Genomic DNA, 15,254 nt, shown 5'->3' with positions numbered 1-15,254 from the left:
ATTCCTGCAATAACAAGCATGTGCAGCTGCTCTCCAATGTACACAAAAAACACGTTTGTCTACGTCTCTGTATCATACTTTGTACCGGAACCGGACACACATACTGTACTCTGTACGCAAATAATATCTGAATCCTGTGAAACCTCTTAAAGCATTTCAAAGTTTCACATTTTCCCAGAGGCTGTGCTCACTCTACACACACACACAAGAACCTGAATATATGGATGTAAACAGTTTAGGTAGGATACCCTGCAGTTATCTACACTCTCATGCACGTGTTACGTATATGCACCTTTATGCGCATGCTTATCCACAAACACGTATCCCCCTTGGCAAGGAGGGCTGAGAGTGTTTCCCAGGAGTGAGCTCAATGCAGATCTGAAGGAAGCACCGTCTCACACACACACACGCACACACATTTCACATCCATCATCAAAGCCTCAGTGTTGACAGGCTTATTTACTCAACAGGACAAAACCTCAAATTCTATCTATATATATCTCCTTGTCGCATCCTTCCTTTCCTCTCTCCTCCTCTCTTTTTTTCCTGTTTTTGTTTTATCTATTTACGCCCACATTCAATCACTGATTCAGCTCCAGGCGGCTCTTTATAGTGTGTGTGTGTGTGTGTGTGTGTGTGTGTGTGTGTGTGTGTGTGTGTGTGTGTGTGTGTCTGCAGCTGTATATACTTGCACAACCCTAAGTCAAATCTAGGGACCTCTGTCTGTGTTTGCACATGCATGCACGCATGCACATAAAGACAGATAGATGTGCGGTGAAGCAGTGCCACGTTCCCTGAAGGACTGATGTGTGTGTGTGTGTGTGTATGAGATTGTGTGTCTGCAGCCAGAAATTCAAAATAAACATGATGGAAGATGGTGGCAAATTCTGATGCGGGAGCAGCCGCTTTGAGTGTTTCACCACCTTCATGATTGAGCTGTGTGAATTTAAACAGATGAAGTTATTGTATCAGAGAAAGGAACTTCTGCCAAAGGAATGTGAGGATTTAATGAAGTTTTGTGGGGCTCATTTTTAGCAATTGAAGTTTGTTTCTAGACTGTGAGTTGTGTCTTTAAATGTGCTTCTCGAGGCATGCCTCTTGGCAAACCTGGGTCTTCTCTCTCTCTCTCATCCTAGTGCATTGTATTGCTATTCTTTTCTCAAGGTTTTGATTACACAATCCTTTCTGTTGCCAAAAGAATGCCGCTCTTGCTGCAGTTTTTTTCTGCATGAATTTGTTTATTGTATTTCATTCCCTTTATTGAAGAAATTCGTCAGATCTCATATCTCAGACATCGTATCTTTCAATGTCCTTCCACTAAGTCTGACGATATTGAAATATTCAAAGCTCAGCTGAGATCGAGCCTAGCGTTGATTACATACGCATACCTCAAAGCCAGTTGTCCTAATGCTGCGGACCAGAGAGCAAAGCAACCTCGGTTTCTTGGAGAGAGTCGAGGCTGTGAAGTCACTGACGGAGGCAAAGACTGGATTGGCAACAAAGCGGCAGTTCTTTAATTTTCCAGTCATCTCTTTCGTACTTCAGACGTAATGATCCACAACCACAAATGAGCAGGTGATCAGGAAAGTCATTAAAAGAGTTGTGTCAGCTATAGCACGACACAGCAAGAGCGGAGGAGTGTCTTTGATGTTGTTTGATGTTGTTAAGGGGGATTTGGAGATCATTAGAAACCTTAGTTTGGTGCTGCGATCCTGTTTCATGCCTCTGCGTCCGGTCCATTCACGGGAACACGACATCTCACCAACGCCTTGAGTGAGTTTCTTTAAATTCGATTCAGAATGTCTGCCTGGACTCAAAGTTGAACTTATTAAAATTTGGTGCTCAAATGTCACTGTGACCTCATGAAACACGTCTTTTTGGCCAAAGGCTCCACTTGTAGAGTTCATCCACTGAACATCGTCCTCAGCATTCCTAAAGATCCCGGCAAATGAAACGTAAAGGTGCTCCCCTTAAATATACCCGAAAACTAGCATTATTTTTGTCATTATCCAAAAACATCATAAACCGCCTCAAAGCTTTCCCCCTGCGTGGCTTTGTTCTTCTTGATTAGGTGAAGAAGATTTGTGGGAGTTGTGAAAACTCACACCTTCAACTACATTAACAGTTAAAACAACAAGGAACTCTGTTTTCATTTCCAGTTTAGAGTTTGAGATGTGATGATGGATCATTCATATGCTGTATTTAAGCAACAATCCCTCTTCAATAAATGTATGAATATACTGTTACTGGTAGTGATGTCATCCTGTGTGTGTGTTAAAAGTCCCGGCTGGGTGTCACCATAATTGGGTGATATTCTGCCGTCTGATGGGCAGTCGGCAGCTGACAGAAAGTCTCTGTTGTGTGTGTGTGTGTGTGTGTGTGTGTGTGTCTGTGAGTCAACTTTGACAACAGTATTTCAGGAAAGGTGTGTTGCTCTGTGTTTCCTGTCTCCTCCGGTTGATTAAGACAGATGCTCTGTCCCTACTTCAGCACTTCTCTCTCCTTTCTTTTCGTCTTCTTGTGTTTCCCCCCCCCCCCTGCCCTCTGTTAAATGATCATACGCTGGGGAAATTATCTGCGACACTTGGCTCTGTACTCAGCCGCACACGCACACTCGAGACAGACATCGTTGCTGCAGACGCTCGTCAATTTAGAAAGAAAATCGGCTCTCGCCGCCTCTCTCCCATGCCAACACGTCTCTGTGATTGCGCTCTTAGGTGGGCGACACATTAGGTGTTGAGCTGAACCCTCTTTTCATTCCTCGCTTTGCCCAAGATTGCAATGAAGAGCTCCTCTTCATGCCAGTGTGACATAAAAGTTGGTGCAGCTGTACAGTAAGCCTAAATCTTCTCCCTTCATAACTGAAGCGAAACGGGAAAAGTTTCAAAAAGATAATTAGGATGGAGGACGAAGCAGAGGAGCTTCAGAACTGGCACTATGCTGCCCACGCTCTTTAGAGTTATCACCGCGTTTGTGCCTTTTTTTGGGAACTCAAAAACAGGTTTCCAGTTGTTTTGAGATGCCTGGAAAAAACATCTAATCTGTCTCTCTGCCAGGGCATGGCAGGACTATTGTCACTCAATAAGACATATTGACCATCTTGAAGGAAATAAGTGGCGTGCAGTCTGGTCCCGCCATTAGCATGAAGTCCCAACGGCTCCGTGTCTAGTGTACATAATAAAACACAATACTGTCAGGAGAAAAAACAACACAAATCTCACCCTCCCTCCACCTCCCTCTCTCTCTCTCTCTCTCTCTCTCTCTCCCTCCACCTCTCTCTCTCTCCCTCCAAGGTCACCTGTCCCATGTAACTGTGAGTGAGGGGGAGTACGGTAACCACGGCAACTGTTCGACGGGACCCACTCCAGACTGCTCCCCCCCGTCCCCCGACACTGCCCTGAAGAACATTGAGAGAGTCATCCGCCCACAGGTGAGCACACACAAACACACACACACACACACACACACACACACACACCTACACGCAACTAATGAATCTGTTGCAGAAGCACCTGATGCATTATTGAGCATCACAGTATCCACCTACAAGTAGCACACCTGCACCCACACACCCCTCCACACACACACACACACACACACACACACAATGGTAAACATCTCTGTCTGATTGTTTCATTTCATCTGCACTCCTCCCTCCGTCTGCTTCTGTCGATCACTCTCACGGTACTTTGGAGTTTCGAGTATCTGCATGTTCAACATAATATCCCGGCTAAAGAAACCTTGATGGGCCCCCTACCAAGAGCTTGACTGTGAGAGAAACTGTATTACTGAAACACAAACAGACAACTTCTTGATCAATGGGAGGCAAAAGCTGCATTATTTACACTTCTCTATCAGCTGCACCCACAAACGTCCACCATTGTAGCTTTGAAACATGGAGGTCTGCAGCCGGCAGCAGGACGCTTCTTGAAAGAAACCTGTTGTTGGACTATGTTACCGCCAAGCCCATCACCTCCTTTAAAAACACACCAGACCAGATGAAAGTTTAATACATTCATACATTTTTCTTCGCATAGTAGTCGGTCATCATCTTAACCGTATAACTGATTGTTTAATCGTTAAAGCGAAGTTCAGGAAGCCTCTTTGTCTCCGTGACTTTGGTGATGGACTTGTACAACAGCAGCAGAATAAATTAATACTTTTTCACTGATCAGGAATAACTTCCAATCAACATTCAGAAATTCAAATGCAACATTAAATCAACCTCCTTAGCGAAGTGAGATTAATTCGGTACTTTCACCTCCGTCAACAGGAAGACTTGTTTTCCCCGTTTAACTTTGATTAAGGAAATAAAAAGTGTTTTGGGACCATAATGAGACAAAATGGACAACTCTGAATGTCCTCTTTCTCACCTCAACATGTTCCTCGCATCCCCCCCCCCCCCGCAATTAACTAACTAATGTGTGTGGAGGGATCACATGCGGAGCCCAGCGGGCCGCTGCTCAGCTTGAAGCGCACATAATCAAGGACCACCAGGGTTCAAATTTAAAGCATCTAATTAATTCTCGAGTATTAATTTCATTTCATTTAAGTTGGCTATTCCCGCTGGCTATTTCATCATTGCACACTGTACGTCGAACACTCAGACACACACACACACACACACACACACACACACACACACACACACACACACACATGACTGTTGCTGCATGTAAAGCGGATCCTGGCGTAGTGATATAGTCCCTCCTGTTGTCAGTATTACAATATTAATGCAGGGGTTTGCAGCAAAGGTATGGATTCAATTTCACTGTAGTTTGTAAACACGGTGATACAGTGTGAGGGTGATTTTAATCAAATGGTTTGCTGCCATCTTGCAAACAGTTATATAACTCTATATTAAATCATATCTAGAAATAGATGGGTGGCCTTGGACAAAATTGAATAATACATTTATTACATTTTCTTTTAGGACCAAGATATTGAAATAACCAAGAATTGCAGTAATGCGTACACTACACACGATTTTATTTTCATTTAATTTCTCTATTTTATACTCATATAATTACTCATATCACAAAGGTTATGGTGAATACTGTAAAATAATGTAGCTCTCAGTGTCTCCAGTTCATACTGAACTATCTACTTAGTACGTCACGTTTAAGGGGGGCGACTGTGGGTCTGTGGAAGATCGGCGGTTCGATCCCCGGCTCCACTAGTCCATGTCGATGTGTCCTTGGGCAAGACTGTTAGTTAGAGTCCTGGGTGGGTGAATGATAGTGCTGCTGCAGCATTGACCACCAGCCAGTCGCTGATAAATAAACACATGTGATCACTTTGGAAAAGCGTGAAGAGATCACAGAGGCTCTGTTGACTGGAATCCATGGGCTTAATGTTTGGGTTGTTTTTATTTATTCATCGCTAGCTTCTTGTCTCTTCAGACTGTCAGCTGGACACGTTAGCTCTCCACAAGCTCTTGATCACACGCACGGGCAGATGGGATGTGAATACAGAAAGAGTGACGGAATAATCAAAGGGATCAAAAGATGCAGAAAAGAGGGAAAGCAAGAAGGACAGAGATGCACCCTGATGCATCATGGGGTTATCAGTTTCACACCCACTGGCTCAGTGTCCTACTTTGCTGCTTTTGTGTGTGTGTGTGTGTGTGTGTGTGACACACATGACAGAACTCGTGTTTGCTTGCACAAAGGTTGAAGCTGGTATCTCAGACAATCACATGGTCACAATAACACACACACACACACACACACACACACACACACACACACATACTCATAGGGGAGTGTAGAAAAGGCAGGCTAACTGGTCTCTGATGCTGTATGGTGGAGTGGCGATGGTTTGTTGGTCCCCCTGGAGGATCCTCTTGACCAAACTGTGTGACTTATTCTCTCAACTTCCCAAATTACTGAGGTGAAAGTGTTCTTGAGCAAGGCACAGAGCATTGTCAATCTCATGCAAACCCGCCTCAGTAAAGAGGGTATCAACTTAAATGTTTCTTGTAGAGAAGACCAACGCAGATCTTGTGAACTTAAAGGTGATATGTGTAATTTCAACATCACCGTAGACTGATTTTGAGATGACAGCATAATTATAGTAAACAAAAAAGCCCGTCAGGCTCTACTAGCTATATATATATATATATATATATATATATATATATATATCAATTATTTAGACCACACTCCTGGACCAGATCTCATTGGAAGATGGAACAACAGTAAAAAGGGTGCCGTTCTCTGTGTTCTTTTGATTCCCTGACAGAAAAACCTCCAGATTCTTTAATACATCAGGAGTCCAGAGGCCGATCAGTAATCACGTTAGCATTTCTAGCTCATTAATCACTCATCACACGCACTCATCAATCATTTAGCTGTTGGGGTTTTGTTTGTGCAGAACACACACACAAGTCACTTGATGATCCCGCGCCGTCAGTGTTGCTCCAGTCAGTTAATCTTCCAGGGTATTTGCTCGGATCTGTGCGGAATTACACGGACATGTGTGCACTGTGCAGTGCTACGAATACGACAGCATTTGTGCCAGCTCCTTATTAGAGTCCATATTGCACTTTAGGCTGTGCAAAGACCACACATGTGCAACTGCACACAATGCACACACACACAATCAATAAACAAGCAGTAAAACAATTTACTTTCATGTGCCTTGGTCTGCTCATTCCTCTCGTTATAGTTTGCAGGCTTACGGCGTTTCATCTGAAAGCTGCTGGAACAACTAGGAGACCTTCATGTGTGTGTGTGTGTGTGTGTGTGTGTGTGTGTGTGTGTGTGTGTGGTTGTCAAAGAGGTTTGCTTTCCCAGCCAGCAAGGATGCCTGTGGCCCCAGAGGAGAGCCGCGGGTCATCCAGAGCTAATTAAACTGACTCAAGCTAATGCTAAAAGCTCTCCACTGGGAGTTGCACATCTGAGCTGATTTCCTGGTATTGGCCACCTGCATTAAAGGGATTTATATGTAGCATTGTGATGATCTCAATAAATCATGAAGTTCATTCACCTCATTAGTTGTGAGCCGAGAAGAACTTGTACTGCCCTCTGCACTGCATTATAGATTGTGTGCCGCTGTAGATTTGGCGGGAAAAAACAGCTTTCATATTTTATAACAGATAAAATACAGAAGGTTGAATTATTTCTAATTCAAATTGAGCTCACAATAATGGACAAAAGTGAAAGACAGTGAACCCAAGTGGAGTGACAGCAGATAATGGGAGGGAAGGCAATTAGAGTGGTAGATTATTTTTGTAACAATAGCCCAAAACAAGCTGAGGGTGCAGTCTAGAGAACCTCCAGTAAATGCCAGACCGACCTGAAAGTGTCTGAAGAAGTCTGAAACTCTTGAACTTCATGATTCATATGTTAAATATCCTAAATAATGCTTGATTTCTGCAACTTCAAATGCTTATTTCTAACCTGAAACTGACTTATGTGGATTGTTATTTAGTGTAAATTCGACAATGTGACTAGAATCGCACATTCCACCGTTCTCTGCAAAGACCAGTGACAACCTCAACAAGTGGCCCGTTGATAAAGTCTCTGTAAAAGTGAGCAACTTCATGTCAGTCATCTCCTGTACAATCTGACCCCTCCCCAAAGAAATGAACCACGTCCGAGCCTTTAGGGGGACATTATAATGTCACTGAAATTGTCTCAAAGTGTGTCAGTACCTGAGCGAAACTTTTTGATATGCCCCCAGACTCTAATATTGGTCTTGGGGAGCTGGAGTGTTTATTCATGGGCGAACTGAAACGTACACTGCACATTTGCCACCACCTGCTCATTTCCTCTCCGCTCCGGTCGTCAACACCTGTCTGCTCTCAGCACATCCGCCACACGCTCGCTACGCACACACTAACAACACACATGTTAAACGAGGCTTTCTGGGCCACAGCTTTGCTGCAGTCCGGCCAAATAGAAGCTTGAATAACACGGGAAAAGCCTAAATGTATCAGAAGAAAATGGAGTTATAGTTTTTAGAGTTGCAGTTAAAAGAAGGGGTTTTGGATGTTCTCTTGTGCTGTTCCCTCCCTGCTGTCCATGCGTCATCTTGCTCTGCCCTTCTCAGCTTTTTGCTATCTGACTTTGTGTGTTTACATCTTTCTGTGAATGTGTGACGCCACCAAAATAAAGACCAAATCGTGGAAAAGAAGTCAAAACACTGGCTACGAAAGACATGTGCATCGCTCCATGCACGGCATCGTTAACTCTGCGCTTCTGCTATCAGAGGAGAAGTTGCTCCAACAACTGAAAATATAAATTAAAACCATTATGATAATTACCTTTCAGTCCCCTGCTCATGGTAAATTACTAATTAGTCAGCCAGTGATTTAAGAGATTTACTGGAAAAAGCAACATTTTGGAATAAATAACAACCACTCTGTGGTACCATCAGCATGCATTATGTTTTTTTTAGCATTGCTCTGACTTCTCCCAACCCTACCGTACCTGATCTTTTTAATCACGATCATTTTATGATAATTGATTATCCTGTTATTCATAATTTAGCACACAATTTCTAGGTTCCACACAGTAAATGAGCGCTTTGCTATGTGTGCAAGCAAACAAGCTGCAAAGCACATCTCACCTCGTCTTAGGTGAGGTATTACGCTGTTGAGCTAATGGAGGTGTCATTTATTAGCGCCCTAGCACCAACACACACACACACACACACACACACACACACACACACACACATTTGTGAAGTGTTAAATGGCATGTTTTCCCCCAGGGATGCTGTTACAGCGGGGAAAATGTCTTTTGCTGTGGTTTAGTCAGGCATGGAAGGCCTGCCTCAGTGTGCGTGATTGTGTGTGCATCTGTGTGTCTGTGCTCATTAATCCCCTTCCAATCGGCCATGACATGTTCATTAGCCCGCTGCCCGTTTGCATTGTTAACGCTAAGCCACAGCCAGAGCTACAGCATGTGTGTATTTCCTCATGTATATGTCAATATATGTGTGTGTGTGTGTGTGTGTGTACAAGCTCTTAATGAGTCCAGAGAGAAGACGCCTTTACTTGTTAGAAAGAAGCCAAATACACAGAGACAAGGCAGAGATAAGAGCTGGAATAAAAAGCTTAAAGGATGAATAGAAGAAGTTAAAGTTGCCATTAAACTCATTAAGCATTAGATGTCTACCCAAAGAAGACACACACTCACACACACACTCACACACACATACACACAGTTCCATCATTCTGGGTCGATTGCTGTTTCATTTCATTTACTTTTCGGTTATTAAGCCTGCGGCAAACCCCCCAGGTTCTCTTTGTGCTTTAATATCAGTATGTTTGACTGTGGGTTTATTTATCTCATGCCGTCAACACGTAGCAACAAAGAGGTCATAAAACGAATAAGGAATTGGCTTTTTAATTTGTAATTTAGTTATTACATGACAATAAAAAAAAGGATTAAAGAAAACACATTTTTGACTGCAGGCTTGTGTAACGTTCCCACCCTTGGCCCAGTTGAGTGACTCCCTGTTGGGCTCATACATCATGGTCTTGTTCCCTGTTGCGCGTCTGGGCTGTTGTGGTCTTGATTGGTTGATGCATTGGTCCTTTGTTGTCCCTGGTCTCTGCGGGACGCTGCTGCCATGGTGCTATCCCCCACGGACCACCTCTCCACACATAAGTCTAATCTTAGTGCTGCTCCTGTGCTGCATTCTGGTCTGTTGAAGCTGCTGTGGTTTGGACTTCAGTCTTGATATCGGATTTGGATATGTTAAAGAAATGCCCTTAATTGCCAAGAGATGAGAAGATCGATACCGCTCTTATGCTTTTACACTAAATATGCAGCTACGGCCACTACACGATTAGCTTAGCTTAGCATAAAGTCTAGAAACAGCTAGCCTGGCTCTGTCCAAAGGTATCAAAATACACCTCCCACTGCCTCTAAAGCCTACTATTCTACTGGCCACTACTGTGACTTAACCCTACTGTCCCCGTTTCCTCCTTCATTCCTTTCTTCATTCCTTCTTGCCCAAACTCTCTCATCTCCTTCTTTAAATTCCTCCCTCTTACCACCATATCTTTCTTTTGTTCTTTGTTCCTTCACTTTTCTTTCTTCTGTGTTCTTATTTTCACTCATTGTCTTTCCACCCACTGTTTTTCATTTCTCCCTGTCCAATTCTCTTTTATTTTTCATGCCCTTTTTCTTGTTCAGCCTTTTTCGCTGCACTTGTTTTGCTTTTTTTTAATTTTTTTTTTATCTCAGTTCAGTTCAGTCGATCTGAAGACTCTTCAAGGCCCGATTAGAGTGCACCACGCATGGAAAGGAGCGTCGTCTCCTTCTCTGCTTTCCTTTCCTTTCATGACCTCTCCCCCGTCACTTTCTCTCTCAAGGAGCAGTCATTGTGCCTTGAGTGACATGTGAGACAGCGAAGGTCTCGTGAAGGTTGTCTTGTCATGTCTCTCAACATTCCAGCAGGTTATTTTGACTTTAAGTTCACACATATTCACACAGACACACACACACACACACACACACCAGCAGGATTTTGATTGCCTGAGCTGTTTGTGAAGCAAAGCAGCAGGTTGTTGAGAGCTGCAAATGCCTCATTATGTAAGATTTGTTTACCAGATGCCAGTCTACAGTTTCAGTTGTCCTCTGGCTCGCTTTCTCTCGCACTCTGTCTCGCTCTTTTACTTGCTGTAAGCTAAGATGTCTCTCTCTCTCTCTACCGCTGTCCCTCTGTCCCTTTTTCATACGTGCATTACAACTTTACATGCACTGTGTTGACATCTATATATTCGTCTCTCTAACTGCTCTTCTTCCTGTCTCGTGTCCAGCCCAAGCAGCGCACCTCTCTGTCTTCGTCCCTGGAAGTCCAGAGGCCGGTGAACCACAGCTGTGAGCCCAGCGAGGTGAGCTCGTCCCTGGGCTACGCCAGCTTCAGCACCAGCCCCCCTGCCAGCCCTCCGCTCAGCCCTAACCAGGAGGACTCTGCAGGCTCCAACGACGACTGTCAGCTCACGGGTAAGACTCATGAAGTGGGCAGAAGGGTGGTAGAGTGTTAATAAAGCTGTCGCTCTCAACTAGTGAGAGTGAGCGTCGGCCCTGCTGAATTACACTCTTCCCTGACCTCTCATCTTCCCGTGGAGGAGGATCAGTAACACAAATATCTCCTCAATATGAAAAGGCTTGATATCAGGTCTCTTGACTGTCTGCTGTGCAGACACCAAGCAGAGCAATTCAATCAGACCTTATGATTGTTGTCATTCAAGGCTGAGGAGATACATGCTGTATATTCTAGATCTGTGGAATATAGTTCAGGATATTAAAATCATATTTCTACTCCTGTCATACGTGAGACCAGAGCCAAGAGGCAAACACCTTCGACTCTTAACAGATCTTAGAAGGAACCGGGAAAACTGCAACGTTTTTGTCTAAGGGGGAATTAAAGATGTGATTCAGAATATGCTGAAAGCGACCAGAAATACACTAGTTCCAGAAATAACGTGGAAGTCTTTGTCAATTTAGCAGACAGGTTTGTGATTCCAGCCTACAGCACTCTATGAGCAAGCCCTAAGAATAATTCCACACAGAGTTTTGACCTTTAGATAAACTCATGTGGGTTTGACAAATGTATGGCTGCACACCCTGGCTTTAATTATAGCTGTTACTGGTGTAAGGCCTTGCAAAGCAAAATTCATACAAAACAAAGTGGTTCTAGAAGTGGCGCAGTGCCTACTGGGGCTAGTTACAATACTGCAGCTGGAACGCTAACTGCTATCCGGGAACATAGTAATGCTAGTCACAATAGCGCTTAGCCGTAGCTACCTTGCCTTGATTAATTGTCTGTTGAAATGAATTGAATGTTTCAGCAAAAACATACTATTATTAGTGTTAAATACAAAATGTAGTTATTTTTCAAGGAAAAGGGGGACTTTTCAAAGATTTTTTTTGAAGTGGACATGTTTTTTATCTAGTGTATTGGTCTGTGTGTTTTACTGAAATTAGGATGCAAATGAGCACTTCAGGGGAAAAACTCCACCGGATATCTTAAAAACTGGGCTCAGCAAAAGATGCTCTATTAGTCCCCCCCCCCCCCCCCCCCCCCGCTGAGTTTGGAAGTTTCTCCTCCAAAAGGAATATTCCATGTAATATTGAGGTGTTTTCTCATAAGAATCTCAAAATGAGGGCGGCTGCCTCTGAAATCTGCACAAACGCACACGAGAGCTGGGCGATATTTCAATATAGTAAAATATCATCTTTCAATAGAATCGTATTGTAATGAAATCAAATATTGAGATGTCGTGGTACACAATTACGTCCTCTAAATTCATAATAACAAAAATGTTTTTTTTATAATTACTTTTATTTACGTTGATAACTAATTGAGAATAATTGAGACAAACAAGAGAATAGAAAACCATGTGGTTAATTCACATTTATTAAATAATCAGAAAACATGCTATATTGTGATATATATCGTTATCAAGATGAAAAGACCTACAGTATATCTTGGCCATCTTTTGATGCACATTTTAGTTCTTTGACAATATAATTGTTTTTACATCATGAACCCCAAAATAGCCATTTTTTTGGGTAACAATCTTTTGCTAACATTTGATAAAAACAAGATTTATATGTCGCTGGAATATAGCGGTTTTCCACGTCTTGAGGACCCTTCGGTGTACCGACCTTAATTTCCTTTGTGTCATCTCCTAGTCACTCGCTTAATCCCTTACCGTAGCGATGAGATTCCTTGTTGTCACGGCAAAGTGGTGGCCTTGGCGATAGTTAGCCTGTGATGCGGTCGTGAGTACTTCCCCCTCTCACCCGCTGCTATCAGACACCGACAGAAGAGGCAAAGCAGGGAAGTCGACCAGGCGGGAGGCAATTTCTGTGTGTGTGTGTGTGTGTGTTTCATCCAGGAGCAGTTCAGAGCCACAGCTACACTTTGATCTGTGTAGTGCCCCGAAAGACAAACGCATTCATTATCAATCCACAGGTGGACACGCACACACACACACACACACACACACACACACACACACACACACACACACACACAGAGAGACGTAAACCTGAATGAGACGTCTTTATCTACTATTCTCATTGAAGCGTTGCCATGGCATTTATGTAACAGGAATGTGTTATTTCCCTCTCAGACCAACATAATGAGTCTTCACTGATGTCAGACTGATGTCTCCTCAGGACAGACTGATGTCTCCTCAGGACAAAGACTGACGAGCAGTTATTGATCTCACTGTTGCAAAGCCCTTGTTTTTAATTTCAACACGTAAGCTTAATTTGCTGTACATCAAAGCAAGTTTTTGGGAATGTGAAACTGTTGGTCCATAGGAATGAATGACATCACTTAAGCTCTATTCGCTCGGGACTAGTGCTACCGAGGGACCTCTAATAAATAAATATAACTGTTGATACAAACATACAGAACTTGAAGCACTGGAGGGATTTGAGTAGAAGTCAGATTGAATCTGCATCGAATGATTTACTGTGAGCAGGTAACAAGTACACTAATAGCAGGAAGTTATAAAGCACTTATAATAATATGTGTACATCTGTTTGTTTGACTTTCTCTATATGCGTCTCTACCTCGCTCTCCTCGCCTGAAGCCCCATAACCAGGAATAGATTGACACCCATTTATTTTTCCATTAAATTTTTTCCTCCTCCACCTCCTCCTCCTCCTGCTACTCTGCGCATCTCTCCTGCTCTCTTTACTTATTAGCTTTATAAGGCCCATTGTGGGGTTGCCATGGTAACAAGTGGCTTACAGAGAGAGAGAGAGAGAGAGAGAGAGAGAGGATGAGAGAAAGAGGGAGTATATATGTATGTGGGTACAGCAGGCAACGAGTCACAGAATTCAAAGGATGCCAGTGAAAAAAGAGAGTGGGTGAGGGAGAGAGAGAGAGAGTCTAATGTTGCAGGGGGAGGGGGGAGATGGGGGGTGTTGGGGTGTGATGATGAACAGAATCAGAAAAATGGAGAGAATGAAATGTGAGATTTCAGGGGGTTGGACAGAGAAATGAGGACAAGAAAGTGAAGGGAACACTTTTTTTTTGCCAGCACACCATAAAAGGTCTTTCCTTCCTTCCTGTCAACATTTGTCTCTCTTCTTTTTATTCTTCTCATTTTTTCTCATTTCTTCAAATTTTTCTTCCTAAAAAATCTTGAACCGCTCTTCGACACCAATCCAACATTTACACAATAGATCTCCGGCCCTGCAGCAGAGTATGCAGGTGTCGGCCACCTGCGTGGGCAGTTGGATAAAAAGGAGTCCTCTATTTATAACCTGATCCATCACTGGTGCTGCTGCTGCTGCTGCTACGGAGCTGCGGTTTACGTAACGTCGGACACTGCCGGAGAAGATATTCCCTCGGTGCAGAGTGCCAAGTGAAATGCTGTGTTAATGTAAAAGCAGTGCAACTGCAGATGCGGTTGTCCTCCATGAGTTATGCATTGGCCCTCTCCGCGACAAGTCCGTAACAAACTAATCCGCAGGTCTGTATTTACTCAACTGGAAGCTTTTAAGTTGCCGGAACACTTTGTAGCTTCTTCTCTTAATACATGTGACATATTCTCCATGTGTTTGTCTAAAGATAACATTTAAAGCTGCACTAATCAATATTTTAGATAACCAATGGGTCGGTCGACTACATGTAATGTGACAGCGCTTGATAATTGCGATTAACTCAAAATAGCTTTTTAACTACTTGAGGCTCTTTGTTTTGGTTTTGCAAACTGAAACCAAACTATTTTTATCACGTTGTTTCTAGAAGCAGAATGCAGCTGTTTTAAACTAACTGTACACTACCTGCTCAGACAAAGTTGGTGACTAGCTAGTGAACAAAACGAAGCATGTAGAAGGAAAAGAGTCAGATATTTCCCTTCGTAGTTGGTGGAGAACAAAACTGAGCAAAAAAGAGTTCAGCCAGAAACAAAACTCAAGATGAATGCGAATGTTGCTCTTGCTTCTAAATTACCATAAGAAAATAAAATCGTCTGGAGTTGTCTTGGTCACTTTGTGAAAAACAGGCGCCTGGAAAAAAAAAACACGACTTCATCGTCTCTTCATAATGCGAATGGCCACAGAGGAGGCCGAGTGATCGATGAGCTCTTACGGTTAATGAGTCGTAAATGGCAAAGCGATCAACAGCTCTGTATGCGCATGAGTGCCCGCGCTGGCTGTGTGTTTACGTGAAAGAGTTAAGTTCATTAAACCTCCGGTGCTCGACATCAACTCACAACTGCAAGCACGCTCGTCTGCACAGACGAACAGTGGGTCTGGCAGCCTGAT

General features: G+C 43.3%; 1 protein-coding gene across 5 annotated transcripts in view; it reads left to right on the top strand.

The window, feature by feature from the left end:
• The window catches only part of anks1b (ankyrin repeat and sterile alpha motif domain containing 1B), a 158,678-nt gene that overhangs the window by 85,558 nt on the left and 57,866 nt on the right, over positions 1–15,254 (top strand). For all 5 annotated transcript variants that reach the window (XM_076111487.1, XM_076111488.1, XM_076111486.1 and 2 more), the window contains 2 exons: positions 3,294–3,430; positions 10,778–10,964. In XM_076111487.1, the coding sequence (XP_075967602.1) occupies positions 3,294–3,430; positions 10,778–10,964 (324 nt within the window). The remainder of the gene's footprint in view (positions 1–3,293; positions 3,431–10,777; positions 10,965–15,254) is intronic.

The sequence above is a fragment of the Anarhichas minor genome, unplaced genomic scaffold (assembly GCF_050575085.1).
Source record: "Anarhichas minor isolate MPS153535 unplaced genomic scaffold, ASM5057508v1 ptg000045l, whole genome shotgun sequence".
Lineage (NCBI taxonomy): Eukaryota > Metazoa > Chordata > Actinopteri > Perciformes > Anarhichadidae > Anarhichas > Anarhichas minor.
This window is presented reverse-complemented; position numbering and strand designations above follow the sequence as displayed.